The sequence below is a fragment of the Muntiacus reevesi genome, chromosome 2, assembly GCF_963930625.1.
Source record: "Muntiacus reevesi chromosome 2, mMunRee1.1, whole genome shotgun sequence".
NCBI lineage: Eukaryota > Metazoa > Chordata > Mammalia > Artiodactyla > Cervidae > Muntiacus > Muntiacus reevesi.
This window is the reverse complement of record NC_089250.1, coordinates 212,665,392-212,690,035: the sequence shown is the minus strand read 5'-3', so window position 1 is coordinate 212,690,035 and position 24,644 is coordinate 212,665,392. Positions and strand designations below refer to the sequence as shown.

General features: G+C 55.4%; 2 protein-coding genes across 7 annotated transcripts; one reads left to right on the top strand and one right to left on the bottom strand.

Annotated features, from left to right (window-relative positions):
• The first annotated feature begins 1,535 nt into the window (after positions 1 to 1,535).
• On the top strand, positions 1,536 to 15,168 carry ORAI2 (ORAI calcium release-activated calcium modulator 2). 5 transcript variants are annotated; one of them, XM_065924878.1, is made up of 3 exons: positions 1,536 to 2,264; positions 7,446 to 7,683; positions 11,875 to 15,168. In XM_065924878.1, exons 2-3 carry the CDS (start codon positions 7,459 to 7,461, stop codon positions 12,412 to 12,414), a joined length of 765 nt encoding a protein of 254 aa, XP_065780950.1. In that variant the 5' UTR covers positions 1,536 to 2,264; positions 7,446 to 7,458; the 3' UTR covers positions 12,415 to 15,168. The 5 variants fall into 5 exon arrangements, with proteins under 5 accessions (XP_065780950.1, XP_065780951.1, XP_065780949.1 ...); XM_065924879.1 differs by lacking the exon at positions 1,536 to 2,264 and adding an exon at positions 3,246 to 3,363; XM_065924877.1 differs by lacking the exon at positions 1,536 to 2,264 and adding an exon at positions 3,280 to 3,393.
• ALKBH4 (alkB homolog 4, lysine demethylase) lies at positions 15,037 to 24,575 on the bottom strand. Of its 2 annotated transcripts, none has more exons than XM_065924880.1 (3): positions 24,435 to 24,575; positions 21,224 to 21,421; positions 15,037 to 17,940 (listed from the first exon to the last, which is right to left on the bottom strand). In XM_065924880.1, the coding sequence occupies exons 1-3, from the start codon at positions 24,555 to 24,557 to the stop codon at positions 17,350 to 17,352; spliced, it is 912 nt and encodes a 303-aa protein (XP_065780952.1). In that variant the 5' UTR covers positions 24,558 to 24,575; the 3' UTR covers positions 15,037 to 17,349. The 2 variants fall into 2 exon arrangements, with proteins under 2 accessions (XP_065780952.1, XP_065780953.1); XM_065924881.1 differs by lacking the exon at positions 24,435 to 24,575 and adding an exon at positions 21,870 to 22,095.
• Between the last annotated feature and the right edge of the window lie 69 nt (positions 24,576 to 24,644).

The following is a 24,644-nucleotide window of genomic DNA, read 5'->3' as shown; positions in this document are numbered from 1 at the left end:
AGGATGAGATGGTTGGATGGCATCACTGACTCAAAGGACATAAGTTTGAATTAAACTCCGGAAGTTAGTGATGGACAGGGAAGCCTGGCGTGCTGCAGTCCATGGGGTCGCAAAGAGTCGGAAACGACTGAGCAAGTGAACTGACCTGAACCTCAGATGCTACTCTGGATCCCCACACCCCACCCCACCCCCCACCACCAATACCTTGAGAAACACTGGTTTGGCCCATAGAAAGTACCATCATTTTAATTCTCTATTTCAACATTTATCATTTGGGGAAAAAAAATTGAGTTAGAGGAGAGACGTTCAATTGACTTTTGAAAATAGGAACATAACTAAACTTGGTTTAGTAACTAAACCAATGTGACTAAACTTGGGTTTCCAAGGTGCGTGGAAGGAGGGCTGTGTGGAAACTTTCTTCCATGATTATCACTGGAAACAGGCACAGTTTCTCCTCCTCCCCTTTGGAAATTAATCTATGTTTACTGTCCAGCATACATTACTAAAGTGACCTACAACCTTTATCTAATAACATAGATCAGTAAGGAGAACCACCTGAGAAATTAACCTGGGTCAAGTCCTCAGGCAATTTTCCATTCTCTTGTTCCCCAGAATGTAGCAAAATTTTGGCAGGGGGTGGGGGGGGCACGGGTGCGGCGCAGCTGTGCTGTGACAGGCTTCTCAAGTTGTGACACGCACTTGGGATGTTAGTTCCCTGACCAGGAATCAAACCCATGTCCCCTGCATTGCAAGTGGATTCTTAACCACTGGACCACCAGGGAAGATCCTGCAGCAAACATTTATTGAGCAAACACTAGGCTGAAATCCAAAGGGTTCTGAACTGCACTTTGTTGGGCAACACGGTCCTCACCTTCAAGGACTCCGGGTCTAATTGGGGACACAGACAAGAAAGTCAGGCCGGTGCCACTCGGGGTCCCGCATGGGCATGGGCCCCAGGCCTCCGGGATGAGCAGAGGCTAGCTCAGATCAGAAACTCAGATCAGAGACCAGAGGTGACGATGGCCTGAATTAGAATAGACACGAGGTGGGGAGAGCAAAAATGAGGGGCTTGGGGGATTTCAGAGACATTTCAGTGGGAGAATTCACAGGACTTGAATTCTCCTTGTGGGGTCAGGATCTATAGAGTTCTGCAGATCTACAGCTGTGCCAGGGGACAGGGAACCAGGAGGTGGAGCAGGTATGTGAGGGAAAGATGAGGACTCTAGCTGTGGGCGGGCTGAAGCCGGGGGCCCTGGGACATGTCCTACTGGGAAGAGATCAGGGTTGTAGCTGATGATACGGGAGCCCTCAGGCGAAACGGTGAGTGGGTGAGAAAACTCCAGGAAAAGGGTAGAGAGAGGGACCCGGACAGGATCCTGAGAAACACCAGTATCGAGTGGACACACAGAAGAAGAGAAGCTCGTGTAGGCTGCGGGGGAGAGTCTGGTGGGCTCACCAGAGAAGGAAGGAGGGTTTCCGGGTGGAAGGAGGGGGATGCAGGGACAGACAGGGCAGTGACTGGGACATCTGGATTTAGCAGCACAAAGGGCCGTGACTCCAGGTGGCTGAGGAAGAAACGCAGGAAGTGATGACAGCTCTCTGAGGAATTTATAGTCTGAAGTGCAGGGGAGAGGCAACAGGAGTGGAAAGGAGACTGAGAGAAAGATGGGTGTCAGCAGGGTCGGGGGAGTGCTGGGGACTGAGTGAGGAAGGAGGGTCAGAAAGCGGGGTATCTGAATTTAAGAGTTCACACTGGGAATTCCCCAGCAGTCCAGTGGTTAGGACTTTCCCTGCCAGGGCCCCACGTTCGATCCTGGGAAGTTCACAGAGAGTGATAATAAGCGCTGGGCTTTAGGAGTGAATGGTCAAGGGGACAGAACTTGTCTCCATGTCAGGGGACTGGATACACTGTCTACGCCAACTGGGAGGCCATCCTGGCTAGGAGCTGGGGGAGGGAGGAAGACAGCAAGGATCACAGTGTTCACGGAACGAAGGGTCACAGTGGGCATCACAGTGGATGAGGTCACCAGCATGGCGGTGACCTCTGGGACACGCCTCCCAGAATTGCCTTTTTCAAATGTGGGGTGGCCGAGGCCTCAGAAAAGGAGGTGACTTGCCAGACCACCAGCCAGGGGAGTGTCAGCACAGACTGGAACCCAGACCTCTCCGCTGAGCGACTAGTACTATGCACCTTGACCTGAATCACCTTGGCCTCTGTGTAACCCCCACTCAACAACCTGGGCACCTGAGTGGGCTCTGCAACTGTGAGTACTGTGATCATTAAATTTCTCTTTCAGCTCGGTGCTGTCAGCATGCTTAATCTCATAGGGTGGGGAACACCGTTTTCTTGGGTTCAGTTAGTAAACGAGCTCTGGAAAGCCCTGGTAATTATGACTTACATTCTACTTCTGCCCAGACACGCTGGATAAGTGTGCCTGGGGGTGGGAGCATGACTACCAGGCCTAGGAAGCTTTCTAAAGGATGTGCAATCAGGGTTCAGAGGTAAGAACTCAAGCAAAGGACTCTGTTGCTCAAAGAATGTTCACCTGTGATGCAATTACTGCTGTTAGCAAAGTGTTCAGAATGTTTCCTTCCTTTTTTGAACACCAAAACCATTTTATATTGGGGTGTAACCAATTAACAATGTTCTGGTAGTTTCAGGTGAACAAAAAAATAAATTTAAAAAAATTTCTTAAAAGAATGTTTTCCTCCTGTTTTTCAGTCCACTTTATCAACTGCCAGAGGTGTGAAAGCCACACTATATTTTTTGTGGACTTTGCTCCCCGAAATACAACAATCTCTTTCCTGTTGCCATGGGTGGGAGGGGCACTAATCAGACCCCAGGATTTTCCTCATTCCTCTGTTAGGGCGGTAAACACAGGGAAACTAGCTTAGTCCACTCTTAAGTGTTCTCTCGGAATAAAAGGTGTCATTCTGGCTCTCAGCGAGGGTCTTGAAGTATAAATGGATCTGGCCTGGCATACCTGCTAATCTTTACTCATCCAATTGTCGGAAAACTTGGACTGGGCGACAGGAATGGAATTTTTCTTTTTTCTTTCCTTTGGATAAATGTGTCACGGTGCCATGCTGTTGTGACAGATGGAAAAATCCTATGTAGGGCACGCAGGAAGGGCTCCGAGGGCCCGCCTGGCACGGTGGGTGGATGGGAACCCATCTCTCCTCTCAGTGAGTTACCCATATGCACTTCCTGAAAAGACCGTTCCTGTTTGAATGTCTGGGTTACAAAACCGGAGAGTTCACCGTTCCCAGTGAGAGGTTCCCTGCAGCCTGGAACGGAAGCAGCCAGAGGCACTGCGGAAACTTCTCCCCCAGCGCTCTGCCCACCAAGCATGCCGCACTCGGGTGAGGACCCCGCAGATCTAGCTGGGCCTGGTAGGTGGGGCTGCGGTTCCAGGTGACCAGCTCCGGGTGCATGCTCAGCCTGGGGTCTCTGTCCACCTGGCAAATTGGGGCGTGGCCACCCACACCTTCCCCCAACGGAGCCTCCTCTCCTCTCCACCCCTTCTCCCCCCCACCCCGCCCCCCACCGTCCGCCCGCCCGGCAGACTGATAACAGATCCCACCCGTCCACAGGGTCAGTGACCGGTCCTGGGTGTCCTCCGGGGCTCACCCTGGGAACCTGGTGCTCCTCCTCTGTGCTCAGACCCACACACGTCTGGCAGACTAGGGCTCACCCTGCCCTGCACTTGCGGGCCAGACCCAGGGGCAGAGAAAGCGCAGCCTCCCCATTCCGTCGCTGGGGAGGGAGAGCGAGGGATGCCCAGGCTTCCGGCTCTCATCACCACCGCGGCGCGGATCCCTGCTCACGGCTACTCGCAGCGCACCCAGGAACCAGGAAAGATGAGCACCCTTCTCGGGTTTTCGTGTCCCGGTGGGAGCGGCGCCCGCGCTACAGGGACCCCGGGTGGCGGGGGTGGGGGGGGGTCGGGGGGTGCTGCGCGCCCCGCCCCTCCTGGCCCGCAGCGTCACGTGGCCCGCGGCGCCCCCCGCGGGCCGGTCACGTGACAGCCGCGCCGTTGCCCTGGCAGCGGCTGCGGCGGGGCGACGGGGGGGCGGGGCTGCCGGCGGGGGCGGGGCCTGGGGGACCCCGCGGGACTGGCCGAAGGAGGGAGGGGGCCGCTCTCGGCGCCCCGGCCGGGCCACCCGGCCACCGGGCCACGCCAGTGCCGCCAGCCGCGCGCCCGAGCCGGAGTTGGGCCGGGAGGGCAGAGCAAAGATCGGTGAGTGCTCGCTGCGGGATCTCCGCCTCAGCGGGGGCGGGGGCAGCCGGAATTGCACCCGGAGACCCCAGCTTCCTCCTGGGCAGGCCTACGGGACGACTGTGAGGTTGGAACCCCAAGCCCGCGGGATCCCCGAGCGGGGTGCGGCGCCGCCGGGATGACTGGGAGGTTGCGGGGCGCGGAGAGATGCGGGCCGCATGCGGGTCCCCCTGCTGCTAGGGGGTGCTGAGGGAAAGGATCAGGGATGCAAGCGGCTTCCTCTAGAGAGACCCAGGGGAGGAGGGGAGCTGGACCCTCCCGTGTGCGGGTGTGACAGAAAGAGTCAGAAACAGCCGTTTCTGCGTGGCACTCGCCATTGCTAGTGCCCCAGATGTTTAAGGGAAGTTGACAGGCAAACCCCCAAACTCACCCCCTGGAAATGTTTCCCACGGCCAGAGACAGCATCACGGTAATTCTACGAGCTCTCTTTTCTCTGACCGCCCCTTATTTAAAAACAAAACCAGAAGCCCACAAGGTTCGTCCAGGAGAGCATCCTTTGGAGCCTCTGCCACCTGACAGAAAGGTCAAGCTCCATCTTGCCCTGCCCCACCCGCTGCCTAAGCCGAGCCCTGGAGTCTGAGGACCAGACTCTGCCTCTGGGGAGTCCGGGTGGGGAGGAGGCTTGGCCTGGGGTAGGACTCTGGGGCTGAGGGGCCTGAGGATGGGTTTGAATCCAGTCTGAGCTGCTCCCTCTGCAGGAAGTGGTTTCTCTGTCTTGGGGCCCCACAGGCTCACCTCACCACCCCCGCTCCAAGCCCACAGACAGTCCTTCCTCCCGAAATCCTGCCAGTGGGGACATCAGTAGAGCTGAGGCCACCCCAGCCACCGCCCAGGCCACCGTCAGCTCTCACTGCCCATGAGTTCTCCAGTCTCCAACTTGGGCTCAGCTCACCTTCACTGATGGTCCCCCATCTCCACACCATTCATCTCTCTGGAGGCCACCAGGCCCTCCTGCCCTTTCCAACTGGCCAAGTGTTTGAGCACACGGACCAGACGGAGCCCCGATGGCTCCCTCACCAACTCCTCCCAAGCCCAGGCATCTGGGCAGCGCCAGGGCAAGTCCAACACAGTCCTACCGCCTGGGCCACACGTACTCCCTGAATCTTGCTTCCACCACTGTTCCCCTGGCCCCGCTGCAGCCAGCCTTCCTGCCCTGCCTCTCAGACCCTCTCCAAGTGCGCATCCATCCCCTCAGCCCTCACACCGGCTCCACTACAGCAGCATTTAACTCACGGACAAGAATCTCCCCCCACTTAGGCCACTCGCCCACTGAACATCCTCACCTTTCATCTTTGATCCTTAAGTACCAAATGCAGTCTTACCTTAGGGCCCAGGAAGCGTTTACCGGATGCAGGACGGAGGATGGATCCTCTGAGGGGGCAAAGGTTGTGCCTTTCACCCTTCCACAGGCTGGACAGTGTCTTCATCAACCCCATGGGCTCACTTCTGTTATGTAGTGGGGCAAAAAGAGGGGGAAAAAATGCATTTCCAAATGATGCCATTCTAAATGATTTGGAGCCAGCCAATGGGTTGGTTAGTGAACAACGTTTCTCCAAATTCTCTCCCCAAGGGAAGGGACATTCCTGTGATTGAAGTGCTCACAAGCAGTGCTGCTGGCTGCAGATGTGGGTGGGGGCCGGGGTGGTGGTGACCAAGGTTCCCAAGTCGGCCCTCTTGTAAACGACCTAGTAATTGGCGTCCCCGGGCAGAAACAGAAGAGCACAGAGCTGTTCTCTGGGGGCCCTGTTGGCCAGTAAAAGCCGTGCCTCCATGGCCTGGCGCAAAACAGAGGAAGGCACCCCCAAAAAGAGAGAGCCTTCCCCCTCCCCAGGACCTTCCCAGAGAATCCACTTAGGGATTGGCATCGCAGATCAAGTTTGGGGCATTTCCTCAGCCACGGACCCTGGTAAACACCCTCTATCCCGCCCACCCACCCCCAACCTGGCTCCCTGGGACCTAGGAACACTGATCTGTTTGTAATAGCCTTAAGTAGGCTTTTCACCGGGCCCATGCGGGCCTGAAAGTACAAGTTAATATCTGATGCTAAGTGAGCTGTGAGGCGCCTGTGCCCTTGAAGCCTGCCCTGCAGATTAATTAGAGCTGAGCCTGAGGGCTGCTGCAGGGCCAGCCCCTTGGGCCACACAAGACCGCCAGTCCCCTATTTGGATTAGTGGAGATTTGGGTTTAAATTCACAAATATCGACAGATCAGCCCTTCTGATCTTCATCCTGTGTTACTGTCAAACCACATGTCTACTGGGATGACTTGAGGGGTCTCCAGCCTCCATTTCTTAAAAAAAAAAAGATAAATAAACCCCCAAACCATGCTCATGTCAATTGGGGCCAATTTGGTTTTTCATTTTGCTAAAGGTTTCCACCCTGGATGTAGCACCCTGGATGTAGCTTCAGTTGTATAAATCAGTTATTATCAGGGTGAACTGTGCTGATTTAAATTGAAGGGAGATTTGAGAAATTAGCAGCTGTGTGGAAACATTGATTTCATGGTTGGCACCTGGCCGTTGGAAGGCATTTTGGGGTCTTTGGGCTCCATTCCCTTGTTAGTGAGAATCTCCAGGATTCTTGCCTGGAGAATCCCATGGACAGAAGAGCCTGGTGGGCTACAGTCCATGGGGTCGCACAGAGTTGGATACAACTGAGCGACTAACAGGGTGGGCATGTCTCCACGTGAAGATGAACAGGTTGGAAAAGTCAGGTGTTGTGCTTAGAATCCCACGGCCGGGTCAAATCCAGAAGTTTCAGGTCCTAGAAGCTTCCAGACCACTACGACTCCCTATTCCTTGAAGATAGGCATTTAGGTGCTTTCGGCCAGCCTTGGAATTCTGTTCACCCAAAGCCACGCTCAGTTGGAGCTTTTCTCAGCTCAGGCGAGGAGACCAGATTCCAACTTTGTGGAGGAACACTGGACACACAGTGGGTCCTGAAGATGCACCCGCCTGACCCCTTTCCCACAGGTGGTCCCTACATTCCCGTGTGGGGACAAGCCTCAGAGGCCAGAACCCCACCCTCGTGCACCCCTGGATCCCGTGGCCCTGGCGCAGGGTGTATATAGCGGGCCCCTAGGGAAGGTAGAAGGGACTTGGGAGTCTGGCTTCTCCCCGCCCCGGGGACCCTCTGGTATACCTGAGTGTGTCTCTCCTGCTCCCAGCCTGGCCCCCACCATGAGCGCCGAGCTCAACGTGCCTGTGGACCCCTCCGCTCCCGCCTGCTCGGAACCCGGCCATAAGGGCATGGATTACCGGGACTGGGTCCGCCGCAGCTACCTGGAACTGGTCACCTCCAACCACCACTCTGTACAGGCGCTCTCCTGGAGGAAGCTCTACCTGAGCAGGGCCAAGCTAAAGGCCTCCAGCCGGACGTCAGCCCTCCTCTCGGGCTTTGCCATGGTGAGTGGAAACACGTGGTGGGAAACACAGCCAATAAAGTGGGCTTCTGCTAACTGAAATCCCGTGATGCTTCAGGGAGCAAGGCCCACCCTTTGGGCCCTGCTGGTAGCCAGGGAAGTGGTCCAGGGATGGACCACTAGAAAGTCTCTGGCCAAGGACTTCCCAGGAGGTCCAGTGGCTAAGACTGCACTCTTAATGCAGGGGGTCCTGGGTTCAATTCCTGGTCAGGGAACTAGATCCCACAGGCTGCAACTAAGACCCCTCCCCCACCCCCACCCTCCAATAAAACTCTCCGCCCTGGCCCCACCCCCTCCAAGGGGATTGGTCTGGCAAAAGGAAGGACGGCCTGGGGCACCCAGGGGAGTTCCCCAAGCCCTCATGAGGTCCCCAAGAGTTTGGCAGTGTGAGCAGGAACTGCAGAATGGACCCAGTTTGCTCAGTGTAACCCAGCTGGGCACACGCTCCCCCGAAGTGATGAAGCAGAGCCTCTGGCCTGACTCCCGGCTGCCTGGTTATGCTTTCCTTCTGAGTCATCCCCCAGGGCGAGTCTGTCTGGTGAGAAACCGCGGGCCCCCAGGAAGGGCCGACGTCGCCTTCTGTTGACTCCGAAGCCCGCAGACCTCATCCCTCCAGGCGATCGTCCCAGAGCCCGGAGATGTCAGGATCCCAGTGAGAACTGCGGGCAGGGCACCGCTCCTCCTCTCTCTGTTGTCTGCTAGGAGGTCCTATTGGGCTGGAAGCAATTCTTTTTTTTTTTTTTTTTTAATGTGGAAACAATTGTTTTTCCATAGCCTAGAGCGTCAGTTGTCCAGTGGATATGCAGAAAATAGAAAGGTGTCCGAGAGAGCCAGTGTGGCCACGCCCCTGACAAGTGCCTGCCAGTCATGGGCGCCGGTCACCCTCGGAGAAATGAGACATTGTGTAGTCAGGGCGTGATTTCATACAGGGCAGGGCAGTGGTCACCACATTTAGAGGGCAGTCAATCTGCGTTCAGGTCTGTGGTTTAAAGCAAAGGCTGATTCAAGTCTTGCGAATTATTTTTTAAAACAATTCTGATTTTAATCAAGCCACTGATGGTCCAGTGGCTGAGACTCTGAGCTCCCAAAGCAAGGGGCCTGGGTTTGATCCCTGGACAGGGAACCAGATCCCACAAGCCACAACTAAAGATCCTGCATGCCACAACTAACACCCGGCACTGCCACATAAATACATATTAAAAAAAAAAAAAAAACATAATTACAAAAGTGTCCAATCACACGGGGCAAAATTTTGGCTCAAAATGATTTTCTTTCATCACATTAAAAAAGGAATATTAAAAAAAAAAAAAAAAAAAAAAAAGGGAATATTTTCTCAAGCTTAATTTTAAGAAATATGCAAGGGAATTTTCAATGTCACTATTAAAATTAGATCTTGGGGGACTTCCCTGGTGGTCCAGTGGCACAGACTGCTCCCAATGCAGGTGGCCCGCGGTTTGATCCCTAGATGAGGAACTAGATCCCTGTGCAGCCAAATAAATAGAAATAAATATTTTAAAAATTAAATCTTGTTTTCTACCTCCACAGAAGAATTATAGTACTGCATTAAGTTTTTCTGGCCTGTATATATATACACATATATGTATATGTATGTGTGTATATATATGTGTGTGTATGTGTGTATATATATATGTATGTTTAGAGTCTCAGCCACTGGACCATCAGTGGCTTGATTAAAATCAGAATTGTTTTAAAAAATAATTCGCAAGACTTGAATCAGCACACATATATAGACTTTATCAAGTCTATATATATATAGACTTTATCTTTGGAAAACTAACTCTGAGAAGCACTGCCCGACTGAATGCAGTAGGATGGTTTCCATTCTGTGTGGGGCCCAGGTCTTGGAAATCACTTCCTGTCTGCAGGCGGTCTCTTGAGACTATGGTTTGGATTTCCAAATTTAGGGAAGAGTCACTTTTTCCAACAAAACGCTCACCCAAGTTGAAGGCTACAAAACCCCTCAGTGAAATTTGAAAACAAGCCTGGTGAAGCTACAAAACAAAGTGAATCCTGGAGGGTTGGTTTGAGACTTAACTGCAGCCTTCAGGGGTGTGAAGTGGCCTGAGAATGGGAGCAGTGACCTTTGAGAGGCAAGGGTGGAAATAATAATGCATTTTCTCAGCTTTCATGGAATATCTCCCCTGTATCAGCCAATGCTCCCGTTAAGCCGGCGGGGATATGTTTCAGAAACCACACAGACCCCAGTAAATCAGATAATTGTTCAGACAGCAAAGCCACCTAGGAGAAAGAAGTGATGAATACCGATCGTCTGCCAGTATTTCCGCTGTGGAAACTATAGCTGAATAAGGACAGGGTCGTGGAAAAATGAACAGGCGGTGCTCGACGCGGAGTCCGCTTTGTGTCCTTTGTTGTCATCGCTCAGTCACTCAGTCATGTCCGGCTCTTTGCAGCTCTCTATATTTTGTATTCCCTAATTAGAATTGCAAAGCTGTTCCTTTGTCCAACAAGTGCTCATGCCTGACCTTAAGCTTATATCTTCATGTTTATCCTGCCCCTAACACAGAAAACCTGTGATCCGAGGCCTGTGATAAAATATCTGCATAAATACACTGAAATATGACCTTTGGCCTTTTCTCCTCCTGCACGAAACTGCTTTCCTTGCTGGCCTTTTAATCATCTTTGTTTCTTATCTCACCACTCTCTGAGGTTCACACATCCTTTTTTGTTGGGTCACATCCTTTGTGGTCACAAGAGCCTACCTAGGCTACCAGGGCACTGAGAAAGGACCACCCCTCCCTCAACCTTGGCAATGTGGCTACTGACTCTTTGGAGCAATAATCATTGCAGAGTTTCCATTCAAGCTGCTGTGATCCATTAGGACTGACATTATCTTTTTCCCCACCAAGGGTTCTATCTCCACTGAGGACGGAATGAGGGGATAAAGCAATAGTTGCCAGAAGTTGTGAAATCTTCTCTCCTGTAAATTTCTTAAAACTGGGATGGCTCTGGGAGTTCCCTGGCGGTCCAGTGGTCAGTGGTTGGGACTCTGGCACCTTTTTTTTTTTTTTTGCTGCTGTGGCCCTGGGTTCAATCCCTGTTCAGGGAACTAAGATCCCACAAGCCTCACAGTTCAGAAAAAAAAAACAAAACCAAAAACCAAACAGGGATGGCTTAGATCTAGGAGGCAGTGAGTGGAAGAGCTCCCTGCTCCTGCTGTCTTAATGGCTCTGGTTTCTTATCGTTGGGTACCTGGGAGAAAGCCCTTGGTAAGCCAAGACTAAACCCTCCACTGGGGCTGGTCTGCAGAGCTGGGGTGGGGTGTGGGCCGCAGGAGAGCCATCCTGAGTGGACTGGGAGTGAGCTGGGGAAGCGTGGCAGGAGCTTGGCGCCCAGTCTGGATTTTGAAAGCCCCTTAGGACTTCTGGTGAGCAAGTCTCAGCCTAAATAGACACCCACTGCTACAGAGATAAGTTGGGGCTTCTGGTCCTTTGGTAGATCTCTTACTCCCTTTGACGTAAAAGTGATGTATATGTTATTGAAGTGAATACACGCACACAGTTTAAAACCCCAGCAGCCCCTGGTTCCCACCCCTGGAGGAGCCCCTCGGTCTCCACGTGGAATTCAGGAATTACTGTTTCTTATACTTGCTAGACATACCTTTGGCCTAGCTGTGACCACTGCTGAAGATCCGGCTGTTTGCCCAGCCCAGCCCTTTTCCCAGCTTCCCCTTCTTAGCATTGTTCTCATGTATATGACCATTCCTGGCTTTCGGAGATGAGGCTGCTGAGTGTACAGTTCTGAGTCTGGGGGGTCACCAGGAGCCTCCATTGTTCCTTTTTTTTTTAACCACCTGAAAGGTCAGGTTGTTTGTTTTGAAAAGCAGCAGTTGTTGGGAGCTAAGCCCTACAGCAGCCTGGCTCAGCTATCAACAGCAGTGTTGCATTTCCCCAGGGAAGTGTGGCCTCGCCCTGGGCCGGAGCCGGAGCTGAGCACCCCCAGTACTCCTCCATTCTTGGCACCCAGGATGCAGTCTCCGCGGGACCCAGTGCTTCTTTAGCCTTTTTTGTGTTTTTTAGATTGCCCTTAGTGAGATCTTTAGCGTATCAGAAAGAAGTTCATAATACGTGAACAGGGGAGGAGAGTGCTCTCTGCTCCGTGGAGGCCCCGACTCAGCGCCCCCTCTGTCTTGCAGGTGGCCATGGTGGAGGTGCAGCTGGAGACGCAATACCAGTACCCGCGGCCGCTGCTCATCGCCTTCAGCGCCTGCACCACGGTGCTGGTGGCCGTGCACCTGTTCGCCCTGCTCATTAGCACGTGCATCCTGCCCAACGTGGAGGCCGTAAGCAACATCCACAACCTCAACTCCATCAGCGAGTCTCCGCATGAGCGCATGCACCCCTACATCGAGCTGGCCTGGGGCTTCTCCACCGTGCTGGGCATCCTGCTCTTCCTGGCCGAGGTGGTGCTGCTCTGCTGGATCAAGTTCCTGCCCGTGGACGCGCGCCACCAGCCGGGCCCCCCGCCCGGCCCCGGCGGCCACACGGGCTGGCAGGCCGCCCTGGTGTCCACCATCATCATGGTGCCTGTGGGTCTCATCTTCGTGGTCTTCACCATCCACTTCTATCGCTCGCTGGTACGCCATAAGACCGAGCGGCACAACCGCGAGATTGAGGAGCTGCACAAGCTCAAGGTGCAGCTGGACGGGCACGAGCGCAGCCTGCAGGTGGTGTGAGCGCATGTGCTCCCGGGCGCGGCCGCCGCCGCGTCTGCATCACTTGGCGGGGACCGGAACTCGCCTGCCTCCTGGACAGTTTCAGACACGCGGATGGCCCACCGGGCCGCCGAGTCACTGCCAGACGGTTCAAGACCAAAGTTCTACTCCTGTCTTAATGCTGTTAAGACCTGGCTCGTTTTCCCTCGGAAGGTGGAACTCTTCAGTTAAAAGGGAGACTGATGGCCAAGAGCTCAGGGCAAAGAAAGACTGAGTCCTTGGCCCTGGGGACTTCCAGAGGCAAGAAGGCTGGGCTCTGGGTTGTAAGGGGTGGTCACGGGTCCCCTCGGAGACTTGGACTGAGTGACCAGCTCGGGGCAGGAGCCTGGCAGGGGCCTATAGAGTTGGGGCAGCATCCTGAGTTCAGGGAAGGGATTGTACCCTGATTCTGGAGCTGGCCTGGTGCTTCCCTCCCTGCCCTGGAGGGAGTTGGATGGCCTGGCTCCTGGGGCAGGTGGGGGTGGGGAGGCAGGAACCTGGGTAGGGCAAGTCAGTACAGCAAGTCCATCAGACTAGTTAGGCCTTGGATGAAATGTCCGAGGTCTGAGGCCTGCGGGGTCGGGAGGCCTATCTCTGGGCATCCCAGGTGAGGTGCCCACTTGAGATGGCTAACAGGGATGACCTGAAGCAGCCTGAGCTCGAACTCTCTCTTCCCAGGCAGCAGGATCCCTGGCCACACTGACCCAGCAAGGCCACCAGGTTGGGGAAGGGGCCCACAGTCCAGAGACGTCCTTCTCTTAACCCCAGATTGTTCCCTGAGCTGTCAGCCCTCCAAGTTGAGGCTACAGAGGGCAGGACACTGACCAGGCAGCTGAACTCACCCATTTCCATGCTGCCTGTGGCCCTGGCTGTGGGAGGGGGTGGCCTGGGGGACTTCTTGTCTAGACAAGGCCGTGTCCTGGCCTGGTCTGTGGGTGGTGGTGTCAGAGGCCAACCCTGGCCACATGTGGGTTCTGCTTATGACAGCAGGGAGACCGAGGTCCCGTGTAGTGCTCCTTGGGGGCCCCCCAGGCCTTCTGGCCACACCCACAGGTCCAGCTCATACTTCTACACAGCCATGCACAGGTGTGGGTTCTGGTGTTTTCGAGAAGGGCATCTGGTAGACCTGAGCCCATGTCCTGGGGTAGAATACATACATGCTACAGCTCAGCTTATCTGTGAGCTTGCTGTGCTCTGAGCTGCTTTTAAGAACCACATGTACCATACTGGCCAGCAGCCATCAGAAAGGGGTGCCTTTTCTTTTGTTTCCACAGTTATCAGACTTCATGTTCAAATGGCATTTCTGTCCACAGCCTAGTAGCTCTGTGGTGTCTGGGTTGTGAGTGCCAAGAAATGCTGGTGGGCCTTGCCAAGGTTTCTGAGACTGTGACGTACTGTTGAGAACGTAAACCTTAACACATCACTCTGAAATGCTGAGTACCACCAGTGCAAGTTGTGGCATTTACAGGGAGCCTGGATGTCGTGTCCTGCAGGGCCAGAGGTGAGCCCTGGCGCCTTCCAAAGGGCGTGTCCCTCATGCTGCCATCTGTCGTGACTTGCTCGCGTCCTAGCGCATGTCTCCTTTCCTCTCCTGGAGCCTTGTTGAAAAGGCTCGTCTGGTTTAATGTGTTTGCTTCGTGCAAGAATGTCAGCGTCACTGCAAGACCGCCACTGTGTGTCCTGGTAGGGACCAGACGGGCTGGCTCCTCCCCACTGCGGGAAGCAGGCAGCAGCCCCTTCCTCTAGCCTGAGCCTTTCGAGAGGGGCCTCACGGGGCTGACTGCGACCCGCTTCTCTGGGCCGCCTGGTGCCCCCTCCTGTGAGCCAGGCCCAGGGAGTGCCCAGCTTCCCAAACCGTGGCAAGCACACCCCAGGTATCAGCCAGGAGCCCGCTGTTAACGCCTGGCCCGTGGCGGTGGTGGGAGGGGATTTCCTAACCTGGCCCATCAGGGTCGGACACTAGGTGCCAGGGACAGTGCTGCACGGGTAGGGAAGATGCCACATGACATATTTTAGACACTGATTAGGAGAACAATGTTCTTGTAATTTATTTTCATCCAGCGAGTTTTCTTGACTCCAGCCTTTCTAGTTCCCAGAGGTGTGGGGCAGTTTCTGTGAGAACAGAGATGATTGTGGGTTGGGGACTGGTGATGGGGGTCCCCTCAGGGCAGCCCAGAGCGTCCTCTGGGGCAGGAGAGTAAGCTACTATTTGGAGCCGCAGCAGGGCAGTCTCGGAACGAGAGGGAAGCATATTTACAGGCTAGAAATTCGGTTTCTGGAGGTTTAACCTGATTGTGAAGAGGGTTCTGAGTACAGTGGCCTCTCCATGGTGAGAAGAGCCAGTGTGGGCTTGCCCTATTTTCCTCTGAAAGGAGCCTTCCTGGTGCTCATAAAACAAATGCCCGCAGATACACAGAGGCCGTTTCCAAAGTGGAACACAATCTCCATTTAGTACCTGACCAGAAGCAAACGCAAGGGTTTCTATTTTGGACAAACTGCCAGGGCAGAATGTATTTCAGTGTCTTCTAGGGAAATCCGTGCAGGACAAAACCACGCAAGCCTGAGTGGATTGAGGCTCATTTACAGACGTTATCTGTCTTCTGCTGAGAAATGCACTATGCATGACATCATGGAGACCACATGTGGTGTATGCAACCCCACCCCCCCCATCCTGTATATGGAGTTTTTAAAAACAGTTGCCCTGGATTGAACTGAATAAATAAAGCTATAACCTGCTCTCTGCTCTTGGTGGGAGGCCATAGGGAGAGGGGATACTCAGAAGCCCCTGCTCCAACCACTGGTCACCAGTGCCCCAACAGGCTCCCAGGTGAGGGAGGTAGAGGCCCCCTTATTGGACACTTCTGGCCTTTACTGTTTTTAAAACATTAAAGAAAAAAAAATTCTTTTGTTTTTTTGGCCATACTGTGCAGTATATAGGATCTTGGCTCCCCAACCAGGGATTGATACCATGCCCCCCTGCAGTGGAAGCACAGAGTCTTAACCATTGGACCACCAGGAAAGTCACTATTATTGTTCTGAATGTTCTGGCACCTCAACCTAGAGGGCCAGCCTGCCTCTGCAGTCCAAGACGACTCTCCAGGCCCTGGGGGACCCCAGAAAAGGCCTGGGCTCAGTGCAGATCTTTGGGCCAGCAAGCCCACTCTGACCATTTCCTGGGTGAGCTCAGCCAGCCTGCAGAGACGGTCCTCACTCGGATGCCTCCAGGAGGGCAAAGGGAGAGGATGGACAGACAAGGCTAGAGACTCCTCCCCAGGCCCATTAAGAACCTGCTGAGCTGTCTTTCCAGCCCCTGCCGTCCCTCCCAGGCTCCTGGGGACACAGTCGGCGAGTTTTGCACCCGTCTCTGCAGAAGAGCCTAGAGGACACTGCCTGGCCTCAGCTCAAATGGGGCCCTCTGTTGGCGGAGCACCCTGCAGGCTCCATCCAGGAGCCGGGCTGCCCCGAGGCCCAGCCTGCCAAGCTCCCAGCGAGCAGACCACCGGGTCTGTGCGCCTGCTTGGCAGCTGATGTGGCAAGAGGGGCTGGAGCTCTGGCCACCTTGCCCAAGCGCCACCCTGAGGGGCGTGAGGGCTAGCAGGGCGGTCACAGTACCTGAGGAGCAGCAGTCCCCACCAGTCGAGGGGTGTGGAAGCCCACTGCCCCCAACGGCCGGCCGCTGGGCCCACTCAGCCCTTCTGTTGGGCCTCTGCCAGGCCACTATGCAGACAGTGCAGGGTGGCCAGTGGCTCTGCACGCCTGACAGCTCTTAAAAAGTTCCAGTGACAGTGAAAACCAGTGTTGCGAATGTCTCCAGGCTGTGATGGGACGCTGGTCCCCCAAGTTTGGCTCCTAGCATGTGGCTGGTGGGCCAGGTATATTGTCATATAAGCAGCAGGAGACCAGGCTGGCCCGCCATGCTGTCCGCCTCCACAGGCTGTTCCTCACCTGGCCGCGGGGGACCGCCGCCCGTCCAGGTCAGCTCCTCACAGCACTGGTGCCAGGCAGTGAGCCGCCCTGTGCTGTCCCAGGGGCTGAGGAGGCCCCTCCACAACTTCTAACATCACTGGGGGTGGGGGGCCCAGACTCCCAGCAGACTGCCCCATCACCACACTGCACACCCCACGGAGTCAAGCATGACCTGGGCAGAGCTGGCTCAGAAGCTGTCAGCAGTCCTGATGTCTGAAACAATAACCACCTCACATCCTCTACCAATCCACTCTCCAATCCAACACGCTCTCTAAAGGAGGGGCCTAGGAACTCCTGGGCAGTCTAGTGGTTAGGACCTGTCACTTTCACTGCCATGACCTAGCTTCAATCCCCAGGTCAGGGAACTAAAATGCTGCAAGCTGCGTGGCATGGCCAAAAGTAAACAAGTAAAATAGTAGATAAATGTAGGGCCTGCAGGCTGGGATATTCTGCAACCTTGTTAAGTTGTTATTCAGTGGCTCAATGGTGCCTGACTCTTTGCGTCTCCATGAACTGCAGCATGCCAGGCTCCTCTGTCCTTCACTGTCCCCCGGAGTTTGCTCAAATTCATGTCCACTGAGCTGGTGATGCTACCTAGCCGCTAACCTCGGTTACCCTCTAACCTCATTAAGACAGATGGATAAAGGAGAAAACAGACTGAAGGAGCACCAACCATTTTTAAGCTCAAATTAGGCCACTGCCCTCAAACTGTGACAAACCACCCAAACAAGTGGCCACCGCGCAGGTCAGAAGGGACCGACCTGAGGCCCCGCACCATGAAACCATCCCGGGCAGGGCTCGAGCTGCCCTGTGCCAGGGCGTGTCCGGCGGTCTCCCCTTAAGACCTGAGAAAGACCCTGGCGCTGGGCGCCCCCTTCAATGCTGGCCAACGGTCCGCTCGGGAGCCAGCGCCTCCGCCAGGCCCAGCGGCCAGCTCCCCGCCCTGGCGGCTCACGTGGTGGGTCTCCCATGAAAGGAGAGCGCCATTTGCAGGAGTTCCTGCCCCAGTTCCTGCTGCTTCCCTCCGGGGCCGAACTCGGCCGACAGCTCCCGGAAGGTGACGCCCACGCGCCGGGCCCCGACGTCTCGCCGGTGGATGGCGTGCTTCCACTGGTGCCGCGCGCCTCCCCTGAGCACCACCAGGGAGCGGCGGGGCAAGGGGACCGCCACCTCCACCTCCTGGCACGGGATGGACCGGCTGGGCGCCATCGCGCCGTCCGCCAGGGCCTCCGGGAAGCCGGATGGGGCCAGGCAGAGCAGCAGGCTGCCGGGCGCCTCCCGGGACATGGATAGCACGGTGGGGGACAGCAGGTTGAGGCTCACCAGCCGCTCCCCCCACAGCCAGGCGTCGTCCAGGTGGGGGTCGATGGCCGAGCCCCGCTCCGGGCAGTAGTCCAGGTTGCACTGCTCCACGGGCCGGAAGTCCTCCAGGATGGGGTACAGGCCCATCCGCCGCACCACCTCCCGGCTGAAGCTGGGGAGGCCTCGGAAGCCGGCCATCTTTAGCTTCTGTTTCCGGAAATTGACTTTGGGGCCATAATCCTGGAGGATGAAGACAAAAGGAAGTAGGGGGCTGGCTGAGTTTACGGAAAGGGCATCACACGCCAGGGCGGAAGAATCCAATCAGCGACCAAGACAAGCCACGCTGTCTGACTTCGTGGATCTGACATTTTGGCGGGAGACAGACAGCACAGAGATAAATACAAACAGCAACACCAGCCGGCGGTAAATGCCGAGGATAAAAACAAAGAAGGGGCGGAGAACATGTCAGCCCGGGCACCTCAGGAAGCAGAGCTAGAGCCCCGTGTGTGGGTGGTGTCCCCCGACGCGGTGGCCAGGAGTCAGGGCCTGGGAAGGAGGATCAGCCAGGCAGGGCAGGTGGGAGGGCGGCCAGCCCCAGGCCGTGTTACCCAGCTGGTCAACACTGGGCACAGTGGGCTTCAAGACCACAAGGGCGGTGCTTCCCCAAGCACCTGGCAGAGGTTCCACTTCTGGCCTCACTGAAGAGAATGGAAACACAGGTCCACACAGAAACCCATGCTGGAATGTTCACAGCAGCGCTACTGAAGAAAGTCAAACAGTGGGGACCTCCCTGGTGGTCCAGTGGCTAAGACTCCGAGCTCCCAACACAGGGGGCCCGGGTTCTATCCCTGGTCAGGGAACGAGATTCCACATGGCGTAACTAAGAGTTCATATGCTGCAACTAAGACTCGGTACAGGCAAAAAAAAAAAAGTCAAAGTGGAAACAAACCCTGTCCACCAGCCGGTGAATGATGAACAGAGAGTGGTCTATCCATACAATGGAATAATGCCGAGTCACAAAAAGCAGTGAAGTCCTGATACAGGGTGCAAAGCGATGAACCCTGAGAATGTGCTCGGTGAAAGATGCCGGACACAGAGGCTCATACCCCAGTTATAGGAATGTCCAGAACAGGCCAACCCACAGAGACAGAGAGCAAGTTAAGTGGTTGCTGGGGGATAAGGGAATGCAAACTGACTGGCAATGGGTGTGTGGTTGCTCTGGGGTGACGAGAATGTTCCAGAACTAGACAGTGGTGATGGCTGCACAACACTGTGGCTATGCTGAAAATCATAAGCACTGAATCATATACTTGAAGTGGGGGGATTTTACGGTAGGTGACTTCCATCTAAAAGGAAAAAAAAAAAACATGAGAGAGGAGCCCTGTAGAATACCACTCAGATCTGAGGGGTGAAAGGGGAGCATGTATACATACTCCTGCTCCCGGGGGCCCCTCCAGTGGAGGGTGGCCCCACCTGGTGGTAGAGTCAGGGCCAGCTGGCTCCTTCAGGTCACCCCGACCCGTCGGCAGCAGCTGGCAGAAGGGCCACAGGCAGAAAGAGAAGCCGGAGCCCAAGGAACCCCTGGGAGGCTGGGGCGACTGCTGTAGGGAGAGCAGCCGCGGAGACAGGTTGGGCTGGCAGCCAGCAGAGGGCCTTTCAGGGCACGGGAAGGCTTGTGTTCATGCTGAGGTGGGAGCCCCGGAGGGCCTGCAGCAGAGTGGTGACTGACCAGATGGTGGGATTACTTCCTACTGAGACCAGCTGAGGGGCGATGGCTGCGCAGAGAGTATGGGAGGCAGGTGGGAGCAGTGGCCGGGGGTGAATGTTCTCAGATTCAGGATGTGTTTTGAAAGAGTAAAGAGCTGACAAGAATCACCAGTGAAAGACAGAGAAGACTATGGAAAGATCCAGGGTTTCTGGTCTGAGTAGGTGGAAGGTGGAATGTGCCAGCTCAGCTCAGGGTTGACAAACAGGAGAAGCTGGGGCTGGAGATGCGAGCACGTGAGCCCTGAATTTGTGGGCCGGGCCTCGCTGAGATCAGCTAGGGGTGTCTGGAGAGGGAGAAGAGGCCTGAGCCTGAGAACCAGCCGCTGGGTTTAGGGGTGGGGGTCGGTGATGAGGCAGTTTCAGAGTGGGTTAAGGGCAAGCAGGAGGAGAGGAGCTGAATAGAACAGCTAACTCTTTTGAGAAGTTCTGCTGCAGAGATGAGAAATGCAGCTTCCTGGGAGGCTGGTGGGAGAGAGCCGACCTTGAGAGAAGGGAGCTGGACAAGGGCTTCTGGGAAGCAGCAACCAGCCCGAAGCTGGAGAGGGGCACGGAGGGAAGTAGGGCACAGAAGAGAAGGGAACCTCGGTAGATCTGTCTGTTTTCTCCGAGAGGTCCGGTCATCACTGGAGAGGGAGGAGGGGAGCGAGGACTGGAAGGACAGCAGCAAAGCCAATGACCTGGGGAGGTCAGCACGGCTCTGAGTAAGAAGGGCCCGGCTCAGGATGGAGAGCCAGAGCCCGGGGGACCACCTGGGGGTGGGCATGGGGGCTGGACCAGGGCTGTGGGTGAGCAGAAGGAGTCTGACAAAGTGAGAGGAGAAAGGGTGAGGGACACCCGAGGAAGTGCCTGTACTAACTGGCTGGGGGGGCGGGGGGAGTTGGGGGGTGTGCGCGGGCAGGGAACATGGAAAGGGGGCTGATGGCTGTCTGGACGGGGCGAGGATTGCTGGAGATGAGGAACAGAGGAGACAGGAGTGGACCCGAGGAAAAGGGGACTGTGATCCCAACAAAGGGAAGGTTCAGGGTTTGGAGGCCAAAGTATTGGTAGGAACAGGCGTGAGGAGATTCATAACTGACAGGGAGAACTGCCGACAGGGGTGGGGGATCTGGCAGCACTCCACAGGGCTTCCCCGGGGGCTCAGTGGTAAAGAATCTGCCTGCTAATGCAGGAGACACAGGTTCGACCCCTGGTCCAGGAGGATCCCACATGCCTCGGAGCAACGAAGCCAGAACAATCGAGCCTAGTGCTCTAGAACCCAGGAGCCGCAAGTACTGAAGCCCCTAGAGCAACAAGAGAAGCCACTGTAATAAGAAGCCCTCACACCGCAACTAGGGAGTAGCTCCTGCCTGCTGCAATTAAGAAAAAAGCCTACACAGCAATGAAGACCCAGCACAGCCTAAAATAGTTAATTTAAAAAAGAAGCACTCCATGAGAGTCACTGGCATCAGGCCAGCTGGGGAGAGGGCAGAGAGAGCTGGGTGGCCGTCTGCTTCTGAGCCCCAACTCACAGGAAGGTAAATAGGCCATGCTCTGGGCCCTTCCCTAGCACGCCCTATTCAGCAGCCCTGCCCTCCCGCACCCCTAGGTCAGCTTGTCCGCTAACGGCTCTGGGGGGGGTGGCTGCAGAGGAAGGCATGGAAAGGAGACAAGCTTGGGGGCTCCAGGGTCAGGGCTTGGCAGGCCCCGCGGCCTGACTGCCCTCTCTGGCTGGCCAGGCCCGGCCCTCCTCCCTGAGCCCCGCTCTGACCTCGCCTACCTGCTTCCTCCGCCCAGACTGGGACAGCTTCCAGGGGTCGCGGTCCATCAGCTGCACCATCTCGGCTTCTTCCTCCGGGGTCACGAAGTCCTCGATCAGGGTCACGCCCGGGAAGGGGAAGGCCCAGCCTTCAAAGTCAGACTCCTCGGCCCCCACAGCCCAGCCGGTGTCGGGGTAGTAAATGAACCGGTGTGTTTTCTGCAAAAGAAAGCCAGGGGTATCAGAGCCTCTGGACCCCTGGCTCACACTGCACATGCGCCCTGAGAAGCTGCCCCACCCAGTGGTGCACCCTCCCCGGCAGCACTTTGGGGGGCAGCTGGCATCTACCGGGAGGTGGGACCCCTGCCCAGTCCCCGCCTTTCTGACTTTCTCCTCTGTAAAAGGGAAGAGAGTACACAGGACCAGTCTGTCATCTTCCACCTTGCAGGTGAGGTGACTGAGGCTCAGCAAAGTTAAGGAACTAGCCCAAGGCTGCAGCCTCGGAGGCCACACTGCTCCTGTGTCGCTGTGCGCACTGTCTGTCCCCCCCAGGCTAGTGAGGCCTGTGTGAAGGCCTACGGCCCTGACTGGGAGCTGGAATCGCCCCGTTCCGGGGAATCTGCTCCCCTCAAGCGGAGGCCTCGGGCTGCCCAGGGGGTGAGCATACATGCTGGGAGGCCAGAGGGAGAAGCTCTATCCAGCCGCAGTGGGGGTGTCGCTGGGGCCTCCCTGACACGGCGGCAGCCATGGGCGCTTCATGAATTTCTCATCGAAAAAGAACAGAGGACTTCCCAGGTGGTTCGGTGGTAAAGAATCCGCTTGCTGACGTGAGTTCAATCTCTGATCCCAGAAGATCCCACACACGGTGGAGCAGCTAAGCCGGTGCGCCACAACTGCTGAGCCTAGAGCCCGGGAGCGGAAACTAGTGAGGCCCGCACGCCCTAGAGCCCGTGCTCCGCAACAAGAGAAGCCACTGCAACGAGAAGCCCGTGCACCGCAGCAAGAGAGTAGCCCCTGCTCGCCGCAACTAGAGAAAAGCCCACACAGCAATGAAGACTCAGGAGAGCCGAAAATAATATAAAAAAATAAATAAAAAAGAAGAGCAGAACTTGCCAGTCAACTAGAGGAGTACCAGACTGACAACCTCCCTCACGAGCCTGGCCAATTATCAGGCAGTCTTTGCTCTGGAGCTTCCGGTTGGGTGAGCCAAGACTTCCTCAGGTCTACGCGGCAGTCAGAGGTGCTCGCTGCCCAGTGCCCCCTGCCTCCTCCCTGTTTATGTTCTACAGGTTCTGCCAGCACGCCCAACTCTGAACCACCGCATCTCCCTCCTGGCACCTCACTCGGGACACACAGAAAGTAAGGACTCCTCCTGTACATTTCGCTTGTTCCTCAGGCATCAGTTTGGGAAGATGCTACCTGCTGCAGTGCCTGGAACCTCCACACCCTCCACACCCTCGGCCATGAGCACAAGTTCAGACCTCTGGTGAGGTCTGAAAAACTTTTTTTTTTTTTTTTAAAGAAAGTAATTGTGTGGCTGATTCATGTCAATGTATGGCAAAAACCACTACAATATTGTAAAGTAATTAGCCTCCAACTAATAAAAATAAATGAAAAAAAAAAGAAATTGTGGTGAAATATATACAACCACATATATTTTATACATAAGACTGATCCTCAACCATATTTTAAGTGCACAGTTCAGTGTTGAGTATATCACACGGTCGTGCAACCAATTTCCGGAACTTTTTCATCTAGTAAAAGTCTACCTGTTAACTTAAGAGAAGGAACTTGGCGGTTGCCGGGGCTGGGGGTTGGGGGGTAGGGGGTAAGGATGAGGTAGAGGGATAGTTAGGGAGTTTGGGGATGGACATGTACACGCTGCTACATTTAAAACTAATGAGGTCCTCCTGTATAGCACAGGGAACTCTGCTCAATGTTATGTGGCAGCCTGGATGGGAGAGGAGTTTGGGGGAGAATGGATACATGTATATGCATAACTGAGTCCTTTCTCTCTCCATCTCAATCTATCACAACACTGTTAATCAGCTATATTCCAATACAAAATAAAAAGTTAAGAAAAACAAAGTCTGTCCGTTAAACAACACATCCCCTCTCCTTTCCCCCCAGACACTGGATCCACCACTCTCCTTCCCGTCTCAGCGACTCTGACTACTTCAGATGCTCTACCTGAGTGGAATCATACAGTATGCCTTGTGACTCTGCCTTATTTCACTCAGCATAACGTTCTCGGGTTCATTTGTGTTGTAGCACGTGCCAGACTTTCCTTTCTTCTTTTCTCAGACTGAATAATAGTCCATTGTATGGATGGGCCGCATTTTGATCATCCTTTCATCTGTCCATGGACACCTGGGTTGCTTCTATGTTTTAACTATTCTGAGTAACTCTGCTATGAACATGAGTGTACAGAAATCTCTTCAAGACATTGCTTTCAATTCTTTTGGGTCCGTATCCAGAAGTGGGATTGCTGGGTCATATGGCAGCTCTACTTTTAATTTTCTGAGGAACTGCCACTGTTTTTCACAGGACCTTCTGAGCGTCTATCAGGGACACCGTGACAGTTTCTTCACTGGCTTCCCAGCCCCCTTTCCTTCTTATCCACTCCTTCCCCTCAGAGGAACTTTCGAAGGTTCACATGTGATTTTACCTTCAAAACCCTCAGGAGCTCACCACGGCCCTCAAGAGGAGCCCAGCCTGCCTTCCGTGGTCAGGCCCCACTGGCCTCATCTCCCTCACCTGACGCATCACCCACCTTCCCCAGGCCTCGGCCCAAACAGTTCCCCAGCTGAAAGGCCCTTGCTCTGCTCAAAAGCTCTGAGTTCTTCTTTGTTAATTCGTAGGATTACGGAAACTCATTTCCGTCCAATGCCTTCTGGGACCCTTTGCTCTCTTCTAGTCGTCTTCCCACGGGCCGGTGAGGTTCCCAGCCCGAACAGGGGCGGGGGGTGGGGGTGGGGGGGTAGTGGCTACGTCTGCTATCAGACTACCCCCAAGTTCCATAGGTGAGCCGCGGCTGGACTCCACCGACGTCCCAGCCCCTTCTTCACTCCAAGCCCACTCCTCAAATCCCTCATCGCTTCACCTCGCGACGCCCCATCTTCAGGGCCGCTGACAAGGTCTGATCCGGAACCTGTCTTCAGGGCCAACTTGGGCCTCAGTTTCCCCACACAAAGAATGGAGTTGTGGGCGCAGCCCCTCTCCCACCCCTCACCTGCGAGGGGTACTGCCGGGGCGGGTCACCTCCGCGCTGCCGCTCGCAGACCAGACAGGTCCTGATGCCCTTGCAGCCGCATTCCCGAAGGACCTCGGGAGGCACCACAGCCGCGGCCGCCATGGAGGCGTCACGGTAGCCAGGACGCAGGTGCGGGGCCGCGGGGGCCGCTGGGAGTGGTAGTCCGCGCGCAGGGCGCCAGGTTCGCGG

Coding starts and splice junctions, on each gene's coding strand:
- ORAI2 (XM_065924878.1), top strand. CDS start 7,459: ATGAGCGCCGAGCTCAACGTGCCTGTGGACCCCTCCGCTCCCGCCTGC. Junction 7,684..11,874: donor TCCTCTCGGGCTTTGCCATG/GTGAGTGGAAAC, acceptor TCTGTCTTGCAG/GTGGCCATGGTGGAGGTGCA.
- ALKBH4 (XM_065924880.1), bottom strand. CDS start 24,557: ATGGCGGCCGCGGCTGTGGTGCCTCCCGAGGTCCTTCGGGAATGCGGC. Junction 21,422..24,434: donor CCCGGCAGTACCCCTCGCAG/GTGAGGGGTGGG, acceptor TTTCTTTTGCAG/AAAACACACCGGTTCATTTA. Junction 17,941..21,223: donor AGTCTGGGCGGAGGAAGCAG/GTAGGCGAGGTC, acceptor TTCATCCTCCAG/GATTATGGCCCCAAAGTCAA.